The 23,471-nt window shown below is 36.9% G+C and overlaps 1 protein-coding gene across 5 annotated transcripts in view; it reads right to left on the reverse strand.

The window, feature by feature from the left end:
* Nucleotides 1–381: 381 nt before the first annotated feature.
* PAWR (pro-apoptotic WT1 regulator) overlaps nt 382–23,471 on the reverse strand; it is an 89,723-nt gene continuing 66,633 nt past the window's right edge. For 3 of the 5 annotated variants that reach the window (XM_075496204.1, XM_075496222.1, XM_075496213.1), the window contains exons 5-8: nt 16,629–16,776; nt 15,099–15,203; nt 8,731–8,813; nt 4,042–6,828 (exon numbers count right to left, since the gene is read on the reverse strand). In XM_075496204.1, the coding sequence (XP_075352319.1) occupies nt 6,723–6,828; nt 8,731–8,813; nt 15,099–15,203; nt 16,629–16,776 (442 nt within the window). In that variant the 3' untranslated portion in view covers nt 4,042–6,722. Of the gene's footprint in view, nt 3,432–4,041; nt 8,814–15,098; nt 15,204–16,628; nt 16,777–23,471 lie in introns of those variants that run through there. The other 2 variants (XM_075496229.1, XM_075496237.1) reach the window with 2 other exon arrangements.

Raw genomic sequence — 23,471 nt, forward strand, 5'->3', positions numbered from 1 at the left:
TATGATCAAAGTTCTGATTTTAGATAGTAATTTGCATTTCTTGAAGGGTGGAAAGTCATACTCTTTTCCTTTTTAAATGTTTGTGCAAAGGTGAACAAATGAAAAGCTGGAGATCATGTTTTTCTCATAAAAACACTAACTATACTGCAGTGATAACTGGAACCACTGTTAGATCTTCATAAAATATGCAGTTTGTCATCCTTTCCTTGTTGAAAACTATGTGAAAAAAATGTTGGAGAAAACCTAGATTTTCTTCATCTTTACATACCTATTCCTCTCCCTAATATTCAACCTTCCACAGTCTCAACCCATACGTTTTCTCCTGGCTTTTTAACCATCTTTATAAATCCTAGCATCTGGAGAGTGAAAATTGAAAGTGGCCAGTCTTTTTTAAATGTCACTTCTCATACAAAGCCAGAGCAACACAATTACAGAGGTTTTTAAGTGATATTTTATTACAAACTATAGCAAGCAGAAGCAGTTAAACAGGAAGAAAGAGTGATTCAGTTGGGAACAATTAGCATTTTCTATATAATTGCTTCACAGAGAAATATGAGAGTTATTTCTAGAGAGTCTCAACTTGCAAAGCTTCAGTGGTTTTATTGTCCCCACCCATTAAATATATTTGGTAGCTGGCTGTAACCACACTTACACTGTTGCAATCAAAATTTTAAACTGTCTAAAATGCATCATTGTTATAACGAGCCTTCAGGCAAAAGCAGAGATTAACATTTCAGAGAGAGAGAAAAACAAAGATTTCATAGCACAGGCTCTTAGTTTACAAAATCTGATTTCCAGAGATAAATACTAATGGAGAATGTGTCAAGACGCCAATTATCAACCTGCAGTTTTCTCAAATACAATCTTGTGCAACAGAAAAACACTGCTTTTCTTTTAAATTATGCTTTGGGTTCTTAGAAAATACCCTGGTACAAAGAAAGGACAAGAGTTAATGCTGCTTTGTTGCATGCCATTACGCAATAGCTTGTTGAATGAGCCTGTAATATCTAAATATCTCCAGGTCATTTCATCAAGGGAAACCCATAAAAGTTGCTTGAGTTCCCACCCTAAAAGACTAAGCAGTGATTAAGTTCTCATTTTTGCTATCACCGTGTTGTAAATGCATCCTTTTGCTATTTCAGTAAGCACAGATTTTATTAGCTGTAACACCTAAAGAAGTCAATGAGAAGATCAATTATAAAACCTGTTCAACAGCATTTCTGTTTACCAGAAAAAAAGGCAGAGCATTAGCACCAAATATGCATACGTTTTCATTACCTCCCTTATTAAAGAAACTCCAGATCTCAAAACAAAGTTTGATACCTATGTTATTTAATATTCTTAAAAATTTAGAGCATATTGATTAAAAATCAGCGTAGACTTGGATTATCATTCTCTGCAGTATAGATAGGGCTTTTATCTTTTGTGACCTGTAACAGAGCTTTACCATAACAAATACCTACGAGTCGAAGGCATTAAAGATACCAAAGACAGCACCTCTTACCTTAAAGATTCTTTCTAAAATTTACCTAATTATTGCCAAAGTTTACTGTTTAATCTCGCAGCAATTAACATCACAGAAACATTTCTTGAAGAACGCCTAAAATACAAGTAAAAAAAGTAAGAGAATCTCACTTTTCCTACTCCTTCATTAGCAACACCCACTACAATCCCAACACTAATTACTAACCATATTTTGCACAGTTTGGGCCAAACTAGTAGAAAACGCAAGTCAGACATTTCTAGAGCTCTGCTGTTACTCTTCGCTATATTAAGGTACTTGCAGGACTTTGGTGTGCAGAGACAACTGTGCTCCCTAGAAGCCCATCAATGACTACCAAGGGAGTCACTCGGAAACACTGCTGGGTTTTGTCTTTTTAGCCAGATTTTCTTCAATGAAGAAAACAAGGACTTACAGACTTCTTTTGGTCTTAAAGTGCTTAACCCTCAAATCTGCTCCTAGAACTTTTCCAAAGACATTTAACTTCTAGTGCTTGTTAAAAGAAGGCCTGGAGGTTTTGGGTTGGTTGAGGTGAGCACCCTCATCAGACTATAAAATGAGCCCAATTTAAAGGTGTTCAGATTAAAAAAGTCTTCTCTGGAGGCAGCAACTTTCACTTCAAGAAAAGGCCTAGGGGACTTGACATTGCCTAAAAAGATGAAGCGCTGTCTTTTTACGTGGTATAAAAGACTCCACCCATTTCCTAATCAAATACTAAAACATGTCAAAGGCTTAATATTACTTCAAATGTCTTGAGTGAATCCAGAAATTGCCAGTCATGTTTGCTTAGACAGAAATCCCTACTGAGATATCAGCTAGAGAGACTATGGCTATCGGCTGTGTAATTAGACCTTCCTGCTGAAGGAATGCCAAGTGAAATGTAAGCATCAGTTCCCATACACAAAGGGCTATCAGACCAGCTCTCAGCTGCAAACCTGTAGATGTAGGTGGAAACCCACTAGACCTCTATAGACAATTGTGCTATTTGGGACTGTTAGACACACATCAGAAGGATATCCCTGTTGTTGACTCCTGCCCAAATAATTTCCATATGTCAACATCACTCTTCGATGTGATGTTCCTACAAGGTTTCCTTTTCATTTTTAGCAGTTGGAGACTAACAGTATAACTAGAACATTGGATTGTCTCAATATCCACGTCAATATTCAATTCCTCTCAAAACCTTGGTAAGTTCTTGGTGTCCCAGAGCAACTTCCAGCAGCAGTATGTTCCACAGTGTAATTATTCACCAAATGAGAAAATTTTCTCCCACAAATGTTTGAGGTCTGTTTAAGAGAGGAAAAAATCCAGCCCAGAATAGTTTTATGGACATTGTTAAAGATCATAGATACCACTTGAAGGTTCTAGCAGAACAAGGGAAACGAGAAGATACCAAAATTACAAAAGAGAAAGGAAGAGATGGGCTATGAGAGAAAAATTAGAAGATCCACAGGAAAACATACCAAGTGCTAAGATCAGGTAGACATTGTATGACAAATCCAGTGACTAAAGGAGGAGCTCAGAACAGGCACTTGTGTACTTTGAGCTAAAATTTCCCAGCAAGACTTGAGAACCTAAAATGCCAAAGGCAAAAACTGAGGAAGGACATACTTCTGTATTTTAAAACAAAACCTGAAGACCACTGGGCTTTCAAAAAGGAAGTCAACTGTAGGAGTAAGCCAAATTCACCGAACATTTTAAAATTTACTAAGTGCAAATGCTCATAATGTCTTCTTCCATAAAGTAACCGTGGTGTGGAATGCATGGTTTCTTATGGTATTTATGTTTCAAGCTGTTTTTTAAAACATTACAAACTTTATGATAAACTGTGATATAGTTATCTCCTTGGTGTTTACTGATGATCCACTTGTTCTCTTTATGTGTAGTCTGCAGCAATGAATGAAAAGGAGGTTGTCTTTAATGATTCTGCCTGTACAGGAGAAGAGAACATGTATTCATATAGAAATTTCAGAGATTAAATCTCTTGTGAAGTCAATTAACTTTGTTTGTGTAGAAGCAGCACTGTAACATCCTTCATTACCTTTTCCTGGGAAGGGCTATACTTCAACTCTGAAGTACAGGAAAAGGTCATTTCCATTTAATTGATGGAAGGATACTCACTACATTCTCAAAGCAGAAAATTAGCATGGTGGAAATACGCAGATTTCTCTCGTGTGTGTGCAAACACATACACACTTGAAGAATTGAATCTGAATGTAAAAATAATTCTAACAGTTCAGGTTGGGAACTTCCCAGTATGGGTGACAAATCCAGTTAGAATTTTAGTCAGACAATATTAATTCTCCCTTAAACACAATAAGTAGTCATCCTGGATTAAAAAGAATTTAGTTTTATTTGGATGAAGGCACACAGTCTTTATTGTGAGATTAAACATGTATCATTTACCTGCAATAATAAGAATCTCAACATCATTTTTAATCTGATGTCACAAATAATATCACAACTAGTCAATGTTCAAAACTAAAATGGATATTTAGTTTATTTATAGTTTAATGATGCTTCAACTTTTTAAATGCATAAAATGGATATTTAAAAAAAAAAAAAAAAATCACTCTGCATTATGATTATGAGACTATTTTCAGAGGAAAACTCAACTATCACAATTTTTCCAGAACAGAAAAATCACAACTAGCCCTGAACAAGAACAGTTACACCAGAAATCCAGAAATAAAAGCAAAAGGATTAAATTAACAAGGTAATGTACATCTGCTACAGTACAAGGAGAAATGGTAGATGGAGATTTGCTACAGTAAGTCAACATACCTGGAAGAACATGAATGCTACTAAAATACACATCAAAGTCCTTTTTGTCCTGGATATATTTAAGTAGTCTTAAAGAAATGCTTAATAACAGAAGTAGAAAAGCTTCTAGAAATGCTCGTGTCAACACCTTTTGCAGGTATTGACATCAGAATGACTGGCTTGGTACAGACCTGTAGTGAACTTCTATGTCAAATTAAATTACAAGATCCAGAATTGATTTGTTTCATTTTTAACAAAACTTTTAAGTATAATCCTTACCTCCTTAGTCTCAGCAGCTGCAGGTACCAGCATGAATTTTTTTTATTGGACTAAGTTTTTAAGTCATGGCTTGCAATGGTAATTTCTCCAACTAAAATAGTTGTTTCTTATTAAAAATGTCAGATGTTTATGATCATTAATACTGATGCAAATGGACCGCCTCAACTGACATCTTCTTTAAAGGGTCTGAGCCCAAGAAATACTGACACTCAGTCACACATTAATTGTATCCATAGTTATTACTCATGTATTTGTTTCCCAATAATTACCTTTCCTTTTGGCTACTAATACTGATTTCTTTCAATTCAAGCTGGAAATAGCCACAAAGAACTTACAGAAAATGATAAAACAGCTGGAGTCAGTGTAACTCTGCTCTCCTAGCAAAATGTTAAAAAGTAATTTGATCTCCGGTATTCCTTTTGGTCTCTGTTATGGTAGCAAGTTTCCAAGCTGTAATGATACCAGACAAGTTGAAAAGAGCTTTGATGTAGGTTTATCAGTTATTTCCAACATACTAAACCCCCTATATCTTTTGTAGTGCTTATGCCAATCACAAATCTTTCCACAGCTAATTCTCAGTACAGCTGAAAAAAAAAAAAATCTTTAGGTTATACTTCCTACTTTAGAAGTCACTGACTTATTTCTTGTTACCTTCTTTTCTCACTCCACCTCTCAAATTCAGAGCCAATCTAACACAGAAATAATTAATCTCCAAACGTGTATATACAAATCTGGTAATTAACAAAGAAAAATTTTGCTTTAAAGACCGAAAAAACACTCATTTGCAAATACAGACTGCACTCTTTCAGTTAATATACACATCAAGTAACACTGAACTTGAACATGGCCATTTCATTATTTAAAAAATGAAAAGTGAGCCATTTGAATTTCCTTGTAAAAATCACCAACACTTATACATGGTTGAACTTCCTCTTTAGGGAATAAATCCCACAAACATTAGCGCATATTATCAACGATAAAAAATATTTCTGCACAACTTTAACCTTCAGCTCTGGATGTAGTATCTGTTTTCTATACAACAGTATGTGACCATAACAGGAGTATCATTTTGCATTACCAAAATAGGAATTATATGTGCTGTCCATTATTAAAGTATCTTGAAAAAAATTGTCTTATTTGCTTTAGTCAATGGGACTACTCTGCTGTTTAGATTTCCTAAATGACCCAAGTTACCCAGAAACACAGATGCTAGACCTAAGCGGTTTGGTATGAATTTTAAGACATAAAAGTTCAGAAATCTCCAAGAGACTTACCCATACAGTTAATATTGCATACTAACACCCCCTCCCCCCGCCCCAAGCCCTAGTAAATTAATTTAGCCTAGGTACGTTAATATCCAGATTCATTCAGGAATCATATAGCCTTCCCAAGTGAGGTGGGTTCCCACTTACAGCAGTCTTTCTGCTTTTAAATCCCACAACTGAGAACGACTGAGGTGTTGGACTGGCGAGGACGTGGACATGGGTTAGTGAATTGCTGGTAAGGTAGCTAATTTAACACCTTCAAATCACCTAGGATAAAAGCTTATTCTATGTTTGAGCTTGACTATAAGGGTACCCTATTGAAATAAAAAGATACTGGCAAGTAATGACTAGATGATTATTAGCATTCTAAGTAATACATAATTTTTCCTAGAGTCTACTAAACTTCTCCCAAGAGCCTGATAATGTAAGCGATAATGACTTGTTCTTGACATACTTTTTTCCAAAAAGCCATCTAAATCTTCAAAAAGGTCAGCAGAAGTGTTATGCTTGAAGATACAATTTGTGGGAAATTTTAAAACCAGGAAGAGTTTTACATTTGTACAATAATACACAACAACAATAATGTCCTGAGGTACTTCATCTGTGAGTTCCCAACAGTTCCTTTGTTCGTACATTCTGCCTGAAGCATTACTGGTTTCAAATATTTGTAAATTTCCCTTGCCAGTACCTCCTCAAGCTAGGGTATCAGAAGTACTTCTGCCAAATATTCCTGTCAGCTACATGTCCAGGTTAAAAAAGAAATCCCAATTTTGGGGTTTCTGCTGCTAAGTTTCAGTCAATACACATGTAAACCAAGAAGAGGTAATATGACAACAAGTAATTCTTGCTTATGTTCTTTGCTGTCATTGTTCTTTGGTTTAAAATGTACGTGAAATAATAGTTTATGAAATATCTCATTTACAACTTCTTATTAATATCTGTGTGTTCTGCATTAACTCCTTAATGATGCTTCTATACGTTTGACATCCCATGCCATAAATCAGTACGTGTATTTCCTCCCTAGTACACAGAGAAGGAAATCAGATTTTCTTCCAGAGAAATTTTCATATTTATTCAGAAGGCATACATCTCAACTGATTTTTTTAATTAAATTTTTAATTTCATGAAACTGATAAATTAAGGGACTTCTTACTGTTTGAATAATATTAAAAGCAACATTCATTGGTGTATATCATAGTTCAGAGGGCCTATACAAAACCCCCGTACCATTTAAACCCCTGAGTAAAGGTTTTAAATGGTCTCCCATGGGAATCTCATCCACTGTGAAGGAAAACATCAAGGCATCCCGGAATATAAATGTCTTGAAAAATACTTTAAAGCTTTCAAGAGTTCCTCCTCATTAGAATACATAAATGCAAAATAATATGCATTCTATCCTATATCCAAAATAATCCAAGGCAGAACAATAATACCTGGATTTGAAATTTAAGAAACTCTTACAGTCATTAAATACACATTATGAAAACAACTGATAAATCTGAAAAGGTGATCGTTACTATATATTAAAGTTGCCTTTAAGTTTTAAGGTAACAAAAAACTATATGCATGCAACTTTCTGACACCAAACTTCAAAACTGTCAAGAAAAAGCCTGGACCCTTCAAAATGTTTTCATTTCTAGTGTCCCGACTCAAATGACATATACCTTTATTCGGATCAGGAATGAAAAACTTGCTGTATTAAGATGAAATGAAGTACATCAAATTTCAGCCCAACAAGAATTTTAAGAAGAGAATTCTTAACCGAGGTCTGTGATTAATGCCAAATGAAAATTTTGTCTACTGTCATGTTATAGAAGAATCAGTACGCAGTCATAACTGGATTGTAACATCTAAACAGGCACTTTTTAAACACTTTGTTAGTTTAAAATCAAGGATAAAAGGGTTTCTTTTAAAACATTTGATATTTCAAAAGGGCATTAATCACTTGTATGCCTCTCTACTTTGTTATGTACAAAAATTTTCACCCAGCTTAAAAACATCAAAAACTCGTATCGGTTATGATCACTACAAATTTTAAGATGACAGCTTTAAGTAGAAGAGTATTGCAAAAGTGTCTTTGCTAAAATGAAAGCTCCAGGCGTTGTCTGAATTCTCAACACAGCAAACAAACTTAATATCTGATAGCAAACTTGCATTTCATTGCTAAAGCAAAAGCTTTATAATAAACTGCAGTGCACAACTTCAATATGATTCTAAGAACTCATTAAGGCTGATACCACAGGTGATTTATTGGTTTTTGGTTTGGGTTGTTTTTGTTTGGTTTTTTTTTTTTTTTTTTTAATAAAACCTCCCCCTCCTGCCAGAATACTGTTATACAGAAAAAAAAAATTGCTACACTCTACTATCGTCAGTCTTTCAGATACGGTAAAAAAACCTCAACATACAAGAGTTTTAGAGCAAGTAATCAATCTGCAAAATGTTATACATCAATAATAAGGCATCCACTTTACAGCTGTTTAAACAAAAAAGGAAATATTTCCCAAAATATATATTTTGGATCTGTGTAAACAAAGCTTATGTATTGCTTCCATTCGTTTCAAAAATATACACCCACGTGGACTGAAAGTGATCTTGGTGCTATGCATTTTAAATTACTGTCATTTCCAGATGTAATCTGAAGATACAAAACCCAAATATTCTTGAACTTAATATTTCAAAATATGTAAAAAAATTTTAATTATTCTTATGTGAAAAGAAAGCTAAAAATATACCCCAAATTTGATGCCATTTCATTGAATGAAGAAGAAAGTACTATGAAAATAAACATTCATCTGGTTTCCTAACAATAAATATAAAGACAGTTATTATAACATACTGCAACACAAGAATTTTTACTATATTGACCTTAACGTTCAATCAGTAGTTTTTAAATCTTTCCTCATTGAGGCTTGAATCTTCTACCTTGTCAGCTGTCCAACAACTTTTAAGAGGGTTTTATTTTCTTGCTTCAATTGCTCATTTTCATCTTCTATATCATCTAGGTCCTGTGAAAGGAAAAAGAAAAACAAACATTTCTCAGGACATAAATACAAACTCTCAATTAGTAGCAGCAGGAATTTAGCATCTTAACCCTGAAATGAAGAAGTTGGGGTTGGGAAGAATTAGTGGTCACAGTAGCTACCCTTAAATCTGTTAAACCAGCCTTTTTCCAAGTGTTACTGTAATTACAGAACCTTAACTTTATATTGCCATGTACAGGCACCCTTAAATGGAAACATATAATCAAAACTAAAGCTACAGCAGGAATTAATGCATCAAGAAACAAAAGTAGGATGGGCATGATTATTTTATTGGCATACACAGAAAGTGTATTAGTCAGCTATTGCCTCTGCTCCCCAGACTCTGCTTGTCTGCAACTATTTCGCTCACATAGACACATCACTGGTTATTACTGCAAGAAGACCTGCTTTGTGTTTCAAATTAAGGATCAAAATTTTCAGAAAAAGTACTGCCTGCCCTTTTTTTTTTTTTTTTTCATTTTCTGTGAAAAAAATTAAAAGGCACTTTGTAACTTCCATCTAAACTACTACTGAAAGAACAGACAGCATACACAGTAGTAATGGGTGCTTAAAATAGATTGCTCCCACCCGAAATGTTCATCCCTCTTCCACCAATTACCATATTTACCCAGTTCCCATTTCACTTCTTCACTTCCTACCAAGTCTTTTCAAGCTTTTAAAGTGAAAACCAGGGAACTTGGCCCTTTAATATAAGCATTACTTTGGTAAAAATAATTTTACTGTACAAAAAAAACCATGGAAGAAACAGAATGAGAAAGAAAAAATGAACAAACAGAAGAGTGACCTCAAGGACAGCACTTCAAGGAGGAAAATGAAAGGCAGGCAAAGGAGGAAGAACCAGGATTCTCATTAGAGATCTTAGATGCCTTTTGATTGAAATCTGCAAAACCTTACTGTTGCCATGCTAGTTCAAACATATAACAGTAGTGAGAAAAGAGTTTCTCTCTCTTGTTCCTTTAAGTTGTTAAGCAGTGTTTGACATACAGAGCCCATTTTCTTATTTCTTTTTAGTGGGGTCATTCCAGAAGTGCACGCTAGAGATGTTGTGTTTAACTGGTATAATGATTTTTAAAAGCCTCTTCAGTTTGCCAAGCCAAAAATCCATACCGCAATACCTTTGCAATTACTTTATTGTTTTTGTAATGTGGAATCAAGAAGTCACTAGCAGAAATTCCTCTTTGCCTCACAGAAGTAATGCTGCATCACAGTACGAATGACTTCCAGGAACAGCATTTGACCACTCTGACATAACAGATACAAGTGACTTAAACATCTAAACATGGAAAGTTCTGATGGATACCTATTACAATTACAAGGTAAACTGTTATTTATAGGAAACACACTTTGTCTTCTCTCTTGTGCAGTTCAGATCAATAATCAGATGGAAGGGACAACATGTCTTCAATAAAATGATTTTTTTTTTTTTAGTTCAGTATACATAATACTGTGTTTGAACTTGTTGTTAACCTAGCATCAGGTGCCTCAATTAAAGCTTACCTAAAAACCTTCTGTTTAAAATACCTATAATTTACTCAAAATAAAATATTAAAAGTTTGTGGAATATTTATGCTGCAAAAATAACATTCCAAAGATTACTACAAGTAAGAGTTTCTTGAATATGAGCCAGGAAAAATAACTATTGCAGTTTAAATATCCACAGAAACATTGGACAGAGAGATGCAGGTGGGTTTTGCCACTCCAAAATTTAAAGTTTTGTATTCAAAATTGCAACACTAATGTATGCCTATTAGTAAAAAAGATGCAATAGCAGGAAAGCTTGGACTTCACATACCAAAGGAACCAATAACTAGACAACTGACCCCAATTAGATTGTAAATCCTCACTGACAGACTCTCTCCAAACACACATTTAACTACAGTGACATCTTAGTGAGGTCAGAGATGACCAAGTGTAAACTACTTGACAGTTGAACTTAGCCTACAAATATTTAAATGTCTTGAGATGCCTTTCCCTTCAGACATTTGAGGTTTTTATGAAGCAATTACCCCTTTCTTACGAAAAATGTGGCAGACGTACTTTTAGTGGCTAATGTACTGGAGTGAAAGAATGCCATTTATGGCAGAAAGCCTTTTCTGTTTCTCAATATAAATGCAGCTCATGTTCTTTAAGTATCTTTGTGATGTACTGACTGATCTCAGTAAAATTATATTGTTACATTAAGTAAATACATGTACTTAAAATGAGAAAAAGTCTGCCAAGAAGTTTTCAGGATTCTTGGAAAAACAGTTTTTCAAGCGTAACACAAGATCTTTGCCAATGAAGGATGCATCCATGGTTATGAATTGACTGAAGCTTCTAGAAAGAGCATTTCTTTAAATACGAGGGCTGAGCAGTCAGAAAGCTATGCAATAAAATGGCATTTTAAAAAGCTATTTAGGCTCTTTGACTTGAAATTCTTTCCATGTCTGTACAGCCTAACATGCAACAACTGCACATTGTGACTAATAGAAAAGATGGAGAAATACCATGAATGCATAGACGGTCAAATTTAAAGATCACTATTTAGGTTACCTACCAGCAACACCTTTTAAAGAGATCACAGAATCACAGAATCGTATAGGCTGGAAAAGACCTTTAAGATCATCAAGTCCAACCATAAACCTAACACTACCAAGACCACCACTACACCATGTCCCTATGCACCTCATCCAAACGTCCTTTAAATACCTCCAGGGATGGCAACTCAACCACTTCCCTGGGCAGCCTGTTCCAATGCTTGATAACCCTTTCAGTGAAGAAAAATTTCCTAATATCTAGTCTAAACCTCCCCTGGCGCAACTTGAGGCCACTTCCTCTTGTCCTATCACTTGTTACCTGGGAGAAGAGACCGACCCCCACCTCTCTACAACCTCCTTTCAGGTAGTTGAAGAGAGCAATAAGGTCTCCCCCCTCAGCCTCCTTTTCTCCAGGCTAAACAACCCCAGCTCCCTCAGCCGCTCCTCATCAGACTTCTGCTCCAGACCCTTCACCAGCTTCGTTGCCCTTCTCTGGACACACTCCAGCACCTCAATGTCTCTCTTGTAGTGGGGGGCCCAAAACTGAACACAGTATTCGAGGTGCGGCCTCACCAGTGCCGAGTTGTCCTGGTTTCAGCTGAGATAGAGTTAATTTTCTTTATAGTGGCTGGTATGGGGCTATGTTTTGGATTTGTGCTGAAGACAGTGTTGATAATACAGAGATGTTTTAGTTGTTGCTGTACTAGTCAAGGACTTTTCAGCTTCCCGTGCTCTGCCAGGTGCAGAAGAAGCTGGGAGGGGACACAGCCAGGAGAGTTGATCCAAACTGCCCAAAGGGCTATTCCATACCATATGACGTCACGCTCAGTATATAAAGCTGGGGAAGAAGAAGGAAGGGGGGGACATTTGGAGTGACGGTGTTTGTCTTCCCAAGTAACCGTTACGCGTGATGGAGCCCTGCTTTCCTGGAGATGGCTGAACACCTGCCTGACCATGGAAAGTAGTGAAGGAATTCCTTGCTTTGCTTTGCTTGTGTGCGCGGCTTTTGCTTTACCTATTAAACTGTTATTATCTCAACCCACGAGTTTTCTTACTTTTGCTCTTTCGATTCTCTCCCCCATCCCACCGGGGGGGGGGGGGGGAGTGAGTGAGCGGCTGCGTGGTGCTTGGCTGCCGGCTGGGGCTAAACCACGACACGAGTACAGGGGCACGATCACTTCCCTAGTCCTGCTGGCCACGCTATTTCTGATACAAGCCAGGATGCCATTGGCTTTCTTGGCCGCCTGGGCACACTGCTGGCTCATATTCAGGCAGCTGTCAACAAACACCCCCAGGTCCTTTTCCACCAGGCAGCTTTCCAGCCACTCTTCCCCAAGCCTGTAGCGTTGCATGGGGTTGCTGTGACCCAAGTGCAGGACCTTGCACTTGGCCTTGTTAAACCTCATACAATTGACCTCGGCCCATCGATCCAGCCTGTCCAGGTCCCTCTGCAGAGCCTTCCTACCCTCAAGCAGATCAACACTCCCACACAACTTGGTGTCATGATCTCTGCATGAGCTCTGCATGAGCTCACTAAGTAAAGTTTAGTCCTCCGGACATCCTTCTATCTGAGCAGAAGGCTGAAGATCACAACTGTTCTTCCATGCAAAGCATCCAATCCTGGTGCCAGGTCTGTACAGTAACGTTCCATGAAGAACAGAGTGCTGGCTCTCGTGATCTCAGTTATGATAATAAACTTTAGGCAAATACGACTGCACTATTAACTTCCATAACCTTCAATCAAGGGAATAATGCAATATTGCTGTAGCTTTTCTTAATATTCTAAAGCTTTTCTTTTTCTAAATCCACAGGGATAGCCAATATAGAAGCAGTCATAAATACAAGAGCTATTAAAAAAAGAAAGTAAAACTGCATCTGTTTTAATGGAAACATCACTTGAGATATGGGTTCAAACTTTTGTAAGATGACAAACTATTAAGCTGGTCATAAAGTCAAAAGGCAGCTATTTCATCGTTCAAGAAAATCCCAAGGGATGCAAACATAAATAACTTGCACTGCAATTAAGCTAACAGACAATGTTATAGCTATGATAAATGCTGACCTGATGGAGAAAAAAAAAAAAGAAAACATTCTCTTTGCATTTGTGAGAGGCTACCCAGGGAGTACCAATAAGGTGGCTTTGTATATCTCATGGAACGGTATAATTTTAGTCATTTTATAATAAAGAGGTTTTTGGAAGGACTATATTCTGTTTTATGTTTTCTTTCCACACATCAAGCAGAAATTGCCATCATACTTCAAACACAGGCAAAGCACAGGCACTGCTTGACTTCATTGCAAATGTTCAAAGACGGTTTCTAGTCAGACACTCAATGGATTTAATTTAGGACATCATAATTCAAATATAGCAGGAAAAAAAACCCCAAACAAAACACTGTTTTTTGAACAGCAAACCTTGCAAACAGTTGTGGTCCTAAAACACAAGCTTTCAGTGATTTAGGGTCCTTTGATTTGTTCTTTCTGACCTCGGAGTCAGGAAGTCAGGTGTGACCAGCAGTATTAAGTAGCTTTGCCATCCATTATGTAGAAGGAATGAACACTTGCCTTGACTGTAATAAGGTTGTCAGCTTAGATGTGACAGACTCTTTGCAGAATGGAAGAATGGCATAAAGACCAATTCTCCAACTAAAATAGAAAAACTCTCTCCAAAACAGACAATAGTTCATTTATCCTACAAATTAACTCCCAACTTTCTTTATAAAAAAAAAGATATTTGTTTCAGAATTATCTCAGCTACTTTAGTCCTCTAAATTAGTATGCAAACTTTTGTTGTCCTCCTTTGCTACAAATGAATAGTGCAAAATGAAAGTTTGCCACTATGCACACAGAGTTATTGCCTCCCTTCACTGCTGGATTGACCAAAGCCAGTTCTGAAATTTTTTTCTGAATTTTTATGGGAATTTCTGCACTGGACCAGTAGAAGCATATTTCCCTACTACATCCAGGCTCTGCACCTCAGCCAGGAAGTTCAAGATCAGGTCACTAATCCATTCTGTGAAAGAGTTCCTGTCTGCCCTTAGAACTGGGACTTGTTAAAATTGGTATCTTCTATCAACTTTAAAGCTTCTCATCCTGTCCTATTCCCAAGCATGTCTGAACTCTTCTACCCCCTCTTCTCCCGCCTACACACCTTGCCTGAGTGATGCTAGCCCAAGTCTCCTGCCTCCTGTCTTGTTCTGCCTTTCCTTGGGGATCAACAATAAAGAGTATGAGAATATGTGTCAGAATATAAAGCACTTACTCCCAAATCTTTCCAAGATCATCTAGACTATTATTAGTAATTAAAAGCTGACTAAAATGAAATTGAATTTATAATTACTTTGTCTAACAAAAGTCCTAGGTAACAATTTATTGAGAAAACTGTCAAAACCCCAACTTAATTATTTCCTGGTACAAACTGAATTTGGAAAGAAGAGGCAGTAAAGAATTCTTGCTTTTATAACATTGTTTTACGAACACTTATAGCAACAAGAAATTCAGGTACTCCAATAACACACAACTTATGGAAGTTAACCGTGACAAACAGAAATCACCTGGAGAAAATATAACTTACTAACAAGCCTCTTGAAAAGTTACACTAATACAAAAAACCCCACACTTGATTCTCTTCTGACCTTACCCAGTGGATGCAGGTGCCTGAAGAAAAGCACAGAGAACGCAAAGACTTTTATCTCCTCTTTAAGTAGCACTATATAAGAAAGTATGTGCTTACTCTGTTTAATAAATCAATTTCTTCCTTCAGCTTTCCAATTAGTTCCTCTTTGTCCTGTGTCATCTTCATTAATCTTGCATTTTCCTGTCTCTCCTTTGCAAGTTCCTAAAACCAGAATATGCAATGAAGTTTGAAATGTAATTTTTGGTTTTAAGAGACAGTTTCAAGTTATTACCATTTAAAACAAACAAACAAAGAAGAAAAACCCCTACACGCTTACCTATAATTCCTTTTCTACAGCAAGTCAAACCCACATCTTCAAGCCCTTACATTTCAAGGAGCTAAAGAATCACATCTAAGAAAATATTTTACCCACAGCAAACCTGTGTGATATCTGATTCCAGAGATAATGTTTTAATTTAACTTAAGCATGAACCCAAAATTGGATAGGGGCCCAAACCAGAGGTAAATAAATGTAAAGCATCAGCTTCCAAATTTGTTATATTGGGAGGGTTATTCCTTTTTTTTTTTTTTTTTTTTTTTTTTTTTTTTGGTTTTGGTTTTTTTGGGTTTTTTTTTTTGGGGGGGGGGGGGGGGTGGGGGTGGGGGGGAGGAGTCGGTTATACTATTGTTAACAAGGATTGAAGACTCACTGTTAGATCTGTGAGCCCGAATGTGAGAAAAAATGAAAATGTCCATTAGGAATTTAATAAATCAGGGTTCATGATACGGAAAGAAAGCCCTTAAATCTTCCTCTATTTTCTGTGTTACTGGCAGTTAACTTATTTCAGAAGGAAGCTGATTTGAAAGGGAGGATTACAGTGTAATTCACTCAAATCAGGCTTCCCCAGGTCTTAAACAAAAATCTACAAAATAGGCTTTATTTTCATCCTTTCCAAAAAAGATCTAGTCAAATTGTGTTTACTTAGTAACTTTCATCTATATGAATTCAAGAATATTTGGCAAGTTACCTACAAAAATCCACTTCAGAGGAAGACAGAGAAGCCAGTAATAGATTACACAGATGACATTATTTAGCAAAATACTGTTTTAGGTGAAAATCTCAACTTTAACATTATTACAATTTCCCAAAAGTGTTTGTATGAAGAATGTCTGAAATAAAGAAAACTTTGTTTTAAATATGTATTTTAAATGTTTAAAACTTTAACAAACAACTGGACAGCAATTATATTTTGTACTTCAGTACATTAAAAAAAAAAAATAGATCAGAAGGAGGCTTGCTAATTTTCTGAACAGCCAGTGAGCCCCTCCTTCCCCCAAGTTACTTGCCCTGTGTTGGTGTGTCATGGGGTACATATGAGAAATATGCAGAGCACTGCTGGCTCTCTAAGCGTATGATCTTCACCTCAACTATTTCTCACATATACCAAATGAAAACTAAACATCTGTGATTAGAAAGTTCACATTCTTCTCAGTCAGTCTGACTCTTTATACATTTTTATAGTCACAACTATCTGTAATTCAAGCATTTAGCATCATTTCTAGATATTTTACTTGTAAATTTCCCCATGGAGTTTCAAAGGTACTTTATTTCAGATGTACACCATGCAGATGTTAGTTGGTACTTACCCTTTCAAGTTCCTCAATCCTCTTTTCCAAAGTGTTACTTGGTACAGAAGTGCCAGAAGAATTTGCATCTCTGCTGTATCTGCTGTAAGTTGTCCTGTCTGTTCGGGAATATCGATTTGGAGCATCATCTTCTGGTGCATTAGCTGTGCTACAAAGGCAAAGAGCAAAGCAGACACCTCTTTATACATTTAACAAACCAGAAATTATAGAAGTAACAAGAAGTGCTTTCCAAAGCACTCAATAGGTCAGTCTAATGAATTGCAGAGAACTTATTTCACAGCTGTTGTGTTGTTGAGAACTCACTAAATTTGCTGCCTCAGGGAGTTGAATACGTGGATAATGCAGCTCTCATCACATAGGTAATCAACTTTAAACACATACTTATACTTACTCTATCTTATTTTTAAAGATTTAAAAGTTTTATGAACTGTGCACATTAAAAAACAAGCTAAACAATTGTATTTTAAAAAGTAAAGTAACACTGTGGAGTTTAAACCAAGCATCTTTTTAAGTAGATGAAAACATAAAAGATGAAAAACAAGTGCATGTCCAAAACATAAGAAGCTTACACGTATCAACTGACTTTTCAAGAAGATATGGCCTGTAAGGAACTGGAAAGCAAACCAAAGTGATAATGTGATGCGGCCCAACATATTAATTTTATGCCATTTCCAAATATCTTACTTCAGAACTTATATACACAGCAGTTTGTCATAGCTCAGTTGGTAGGCACTCACTCATTAACTGGTGACATGTTTTTTTGCTTTAGATCATGTGTCCATTCCTTAAAAAATCACTGCAATGGAATCTTAACAGATAAGCACTGCAAATGCACATAAGCTAGTTTTAAAAAAGCTTATGGGTTCTCCATTGTGATTGCTATGTACAAAACCAGTGCTATTTTTAAAATATACATATTACAAGTCAAGCATTTTCAAAGTCACAAATTTAAGTGTTCTTCCCATAGCTATTTTCTTCCTAATAGCAAAGTTATTTACCTTCAATGTAGAATCTAATGAATAATTAAGAGCAGCAGAACAGAGCGCCCTGGGACCAGGCAGAGAGATACAGATCTTTCACTCCCCAATCCACCAAAATCGCACACCTTTGACTTTGAAAATATACAGCTGAACAGCCAAAGACAAAAAAAACCCTTGTTCAGTCTTCACCAGGAGAGCTTAAATGCAGACATTCAAAATCCATCTGGACATGGTCCTGGGCAACCAGCTCCAGGTGGCCCTGCTTAAGTAGGGGGTTGGACAAGATGCCCTCCAGCAGTCCCTTCCAATCTCAACCAGTCTGTGATTCTGTGAAATCACACAGCTGAAATACATATATGATGGTTTTCTAGAGCACTTAGGAAAAGAATGAAAAGCACTATGAGTATCCCTACAACATTTCCTTTAAAACATAGAAGAGTATATGATTAATGTGTTCATTTAACAGTTTTGCATTTCATAACTCTAGAAAACCCCTGCTGACAATGTGCAAATCTAGATGGATACAGTGCAAATCAAAAGCAGGAGCATCTGGCAAAAGGAGGTCTTTCATGGATATAAATATTGTTTTGCTCCAGTATGTGTGAAGTTTCCAAGGCACACTGACACAATTGTAAGGAATTTTGTAGCTTAATGTTATTACCTTATTTAGCACTGTTTATTCTTCATCTAGAAGATTTTTTTAAAAAAACATTTCTAGGACCGGATACGCATGTTGCAACACAACATAAGAGAAATATTTTAACTTAACTCTATAAATTCTAGATTATTTAGCTTTCTGAAAGATGTGCTGTTTCATGCTGTTAATGTCACAAGGACAGACCACACACAAAAGGCTCAATTCTTCATCACTCAAAAAAGAACCCTTTTGCCAATATACTGGAGTATCTCAACTCAGGTCCAGCGAGCGATATTGGCAGATGCTCCTACAGGAAAGTTAGAAGAAAGAATACCTAGATAGGAAGGGTTTCATTAATACTGAAAATTAAGACATTTTCTATATTTTCCCTGAAACTCACACTCAAAAATTTCCTCACCTATTCCACTGGGGAGCAGACCCTACTGAACACACTCCTTTTCAGTATCAGCAAGTACAAAGGACATATCATGAAGCCTTCTAGGAAATGGGATTTAAAAAAACATTTAAGGAGGCATTAGTCCATAAACTAACGCTAGGAATGCAACAGATACAAAGTTAATTATTTCGGCTGTCATAACCAATCGCCAGTACACAGCAACAGCAAAAAAGGTACCATCTGAGACATGGCAGACATATCTTTCACACAGCATGGAATTTTAGTCTTCAGATACAATGTCACTTTGCAAGCCTTAAACAAGAAAGAAAACTTACCTAGAATAACAATATCACTGAACTTGGTGTCTATGCTTTACTGAGAGAAAATACCTATCAACCAGCCCCAACAATGATATCTCTATGGAAATAAACCTGTATATTTTTTAACATATATACACACACACATATATATATATATATATTTTAAAATCCATTTTATATTTAATAAATATGTAACAACAATACTAATACTACTACTACTAAGAATGATAACCTGTCCAAATTGAAGAGCTTTGTATACTACTAAGAAAACAAACTGGGTTTGTGCCTTCTTTCGGGGAAGGGGGGGAAAGCGCATGTATGCGACAGCAGAACCCATTTAGTTTGAGACTGCAACTGAAACCTTGCTTCCTCCGCTTTCTAACTAAATAAAAGTTTACAAATGCTTGCAACTTGGAAGTTGCTGGATTCTCACAAAATGTATGAAAGAAAAGAAAGCCTATTGTCAGTAGATGTACATTGGGTCATTAGCACCAGAAGAAAAACAACTGGGGTCTGGCAAGTTGAAAAAATTTAGAGACACTGCTCAAGAATGCAATTCAGAATGTATTCCACTTTTTAGCATTCAAGTAACTTGTGCACATGACTCTTTCAACACTTGCAGTTGAAACATCTAGCCACAAGTTATGGCTGCAGGAAACAGTATTTTTTTTATTATTATTTTTCAAGAAGAGTGTCTGAGATTGCATTTGTAGCCACATGTACACTAGATTAGAGTGCCCACCCGGAGAGTAGCAAATGAGAACGCATCTGGATAGAAACATCCCTCACTATTGCTTCAAAAGGGCATGTTCGACAAGATGTTTAACAAAATTCAACTTGTTGTTCCACCAGCTTACTTTCAATTAGTAACTATCAAAACCTCATTTTAAATGTGTATTCCTGTACTAGAATGCTGAAAACAGAAAACACTTTTGCAACGTAAGAAGACTTGCTTTTGAAAGTTTTTTCTGGCTGTACTTAAATAAAAATCATATAGCAAAATCAACCCACATCACAGTTTGACTACTCTTACACAGAAACAAAAGTTTTGTTTCAGAACGATGTTCTAATAATTTCCTTTCATATAAAATAAAATCAGATATTCACAAAGGGGCAGGTTTAACAGCAATATTACAGAAAAGTGGAATAAACCTTGCTCCTTCCAATGTCTCTTTGGTTCTTTCAATGTTTTCCTGAAGCCCTGTCCAAATTGCAATTTCACCCAATTAAGATCACCCAGTCAAAACCAGATTTCATTGATTTCAACTACAACACATTTATTTTCATTGCCAGAATCTTGTAATTATACTTGATTTGGAAACTCTTAATTATGTCACTGAAATCCAGTCAGTTGCTAACAGCTTCTTTGGAAGAATAAGCAAAAGACAGTATTTCTAAATAGGCTACCTTGGACTTGTGTTACTTCAGACTGTTTGAGCCAGGTCCACAGCTTTCAGAGCTGAGCTAAGGAAAGGCAGACTTGTCTTCTCTACAGCTGTACGTTCCTAGCCTCCTCCGCTTTTCCTGGCTCTGGCCTTCAGGTGACCGACTAGGAAACCATTCAAGGAGCTGATGCAGCAATCCGGCAGCAAAGGAAGCCATCAACTTTCAGCCACAGTGGCTCCCTGAAGCATCGCCCTGTCCAGTTGCATGAGCACTGGCACAAGGGACAGTGAGGAACTGCAGCCGGATCAACTTAGACCATTCAAAAACTTCTGCAGAAATAAACCCGAAGTGTTTCTGCCTTCTCATAACATCAGCATTGGCTGAAAAGGGTCAAGAAGTCAAGAAAAGCACCTTGAGTGACCCCTATCTATTTTAAGCGTTCATATCTCCACAGCAGTGGTCCTAATGTAACAAGCTAGATGAGACTGCTTCAACAGGCAACCCTCGCTGCAGAACTCCCAAACACAGGCAAGTAGGCAAGTCTGGGCATAGTGTTATGAAATAGTATTTTGCAGCTGTATTCTTTTAAATTAGTGAGACCAAGGTTAGTATGATGGAATGTAAATTGTTACAGTTTAAGCTTTGTAGTAATCTAAAAACACTGAGCACGAGAATTTCACACTAAAGGAGGGCTTTAACACTTCCTTCACAGCACTTCCAATGAGTGCTCTGAAGCACCAGCTTCTTCTCTTCTTATGATCTCTTCTTCCTCATTCATTTTTCAGCTCTTGCATGAATGTTAAACTTGAGTACAATGTGGTCTTTTAGAACTAGCGGGCAAGGGTCTCTGCCTGTTGGGTTCCATGTTAGTGTGCCGTACTATCCTAAAAGAGGGGGAAAAAACCCTCTGACATTTTGTCTGGAAGCCATAAAGCCATACCATATTGTATTCATTTCCACTAATAAACAAACTATAAGCGGAACACACCCCTGAACCACTACGAGATTTTAATCTAACTCTTTCTGTAAACTGATCCAGCCTGATCTGTCTGATCCGTGAACCATGCAAAAATCTTCTGAGTTATTTTAAATCCTGATTTGCAAGGTTTTCTTTTCAATTTAAGACATTTCTAAAAAAGAAGCTAAATTGGTTCAGAAGCTAGCAGACAGTCTTAAAAATAAACTGCTAAAACAAATTCTCTCTACTTATAAAAATATTCCTATGTCCACATACATATCTTGCTTTACTGTTACTTGCAAACAAACTTTTCCGTTCACAGAATGCAAGTGAAACATAATTCATGTTTACACGTAGATTACACTCCAATATTTCAATAAACAGAATACACTTTGTCATTCTCTTGTTTGAGAAATCGGTGATGACACCAACTATGCTGATAGCATCAGATCTGAATTAGAAAACCATTCTTACTAATGGCAATGTGCTTGTTGCTTTAAAATAACTACTCACAGAGCAGTGCAAAAACTGGTAGACCCAGTTAACAGTAATAGAAGTTTGGAATGGACAAGATGAGGCACATTGCATGAAGAAAAGCTTAGGGAGAAATGACAGATGAGGAAGTTGATATGGGCTATTACCACTGAAGGATACCTACACATTTTAATCACATGAAGCTCACAGTCAGGACAGATGGCTAGTCACAACTCCCAAATACACTCATGAACATGTCCTGTGGCCTTCACGTCAGCATGACCTTGAAGATTCTGGTCATCCTTTTAATAGATTTTACAGGACCACTGCAGATCACAACAGAACCATCACTTCCTTTTGAAAACATTTTATGTGGTTAATCATGCAACTACAAAGGAAGCCCTACACAAACTTTTAGGGCATAAGTATGAAGATGTAATGGGGTAAACTTTTAGGGTGTAAGTAAGATCCTAATCCCAAACTTTTATTTACTTTGCTGCATAAGGAGACAGGCTCAGTTTGTCCAAGTCAGCCAGAAGAGAAGTAGAATAACACAACAGCAGCCAGCAGAGTTCATTTGTAAACATGTCTTCCAGTCAACGGGCACTCAGTGAAATGGGTTTCTCGGCAATGTCATATAAATGTTTAACCATGGATTGCTGCATCCATATAAGGCAAAGTAGCCAGTGTATCTGATTAAATAGGTAGCAAAATCTGTGCAATTCCTTGAACCCTGGAACATATTGAAAGAACAACAATTCCATGAGCCAGGAGGCTGGGTATCTCAATGCAGACATGGGAACAGCTATATGGGAAGGGAAAAGGAAGGTACTGGAAGCCCAGGATGGTATCAGTAACCGCGGACTAGAAGTCAGAAGAGGACAGAAGATGGAGAAAAAAACAAAGACAGAAAAATATCAAAGAGAAGACTAGGACCTCAATGGTTAAATACAAGGATGTATGAGAAAGGGGGAGAGAAAGGAAAGGGTGTCTAACTGGGCTAGGAAACAGAAACCAGTGAAGTGAAGAAAAATGCTGAGATGAAGAGATGTCACTTCTGATGAGGAACAACTGGGGAAGAGGGAGAAAGCAAAAGATAAGGAGCACGAGCAGTAAAGATGGGGGGAAATGACCTGAAAATTTCTGACAAATAATGCATTTTTCCTGGAACAGGGAGGCTAACAGAGCCCAAGAATTTATGCAAACATTATTTTTTCACTCTTGCTGTCATATGCCTGTAAAGTTTATTAACAGCCTCTTTTCCCCACCCACAAAGTACTGACCACCTGTTGTCAGAGTAGCACAAGTAACACTTTCAAATGGGATGTCAAAGTGGTTGTCCCTATGTGAGAACAAGCTTTGCTCTTAATTTGCTTTGAAAACCTAAGGGAGTATACCCAAAACTGTTAAAAGCACATTAAATTGAACATATTTGAGCCTTCAAGCAGCTTATGGTCTCAATTCAGCCTTTTGGCATTCCAGCACTAGGTGTAATCACAGAATGGCACTTTCAGCTTCCAAAGGACTTCTGCTGTATTTGGGACATAAATGAGATCTACACCACGGTGAACGAGAATTACTGTAGAGGAAGCTGTTTTCTCTAGGACCTTCCCTTATTGCAGATGTTGGAAGGGGCAAACAAGCCAAACATTGCCAGAACAGAAGAGGACTCTGGTCCCGACTCCTTCCTT

This window comes from Mycteria americana, chromosome 1 (genome assembly GCF_035582795.1).
Source record: "Mycteria americana isolate JAX WOST 10 ecotype Jacksonville Zoo and Gardens chromosome 1, USCA_MyAme_1.0, whole genome shotgun sequence".
Classification (NCBI taxonomy): domain Eukaryota; kingdom Metazoa; phylum Chordata; class Aves; order Ciconiiformes; family Ciconiidae; genus Mycteria; species Mycteria americana.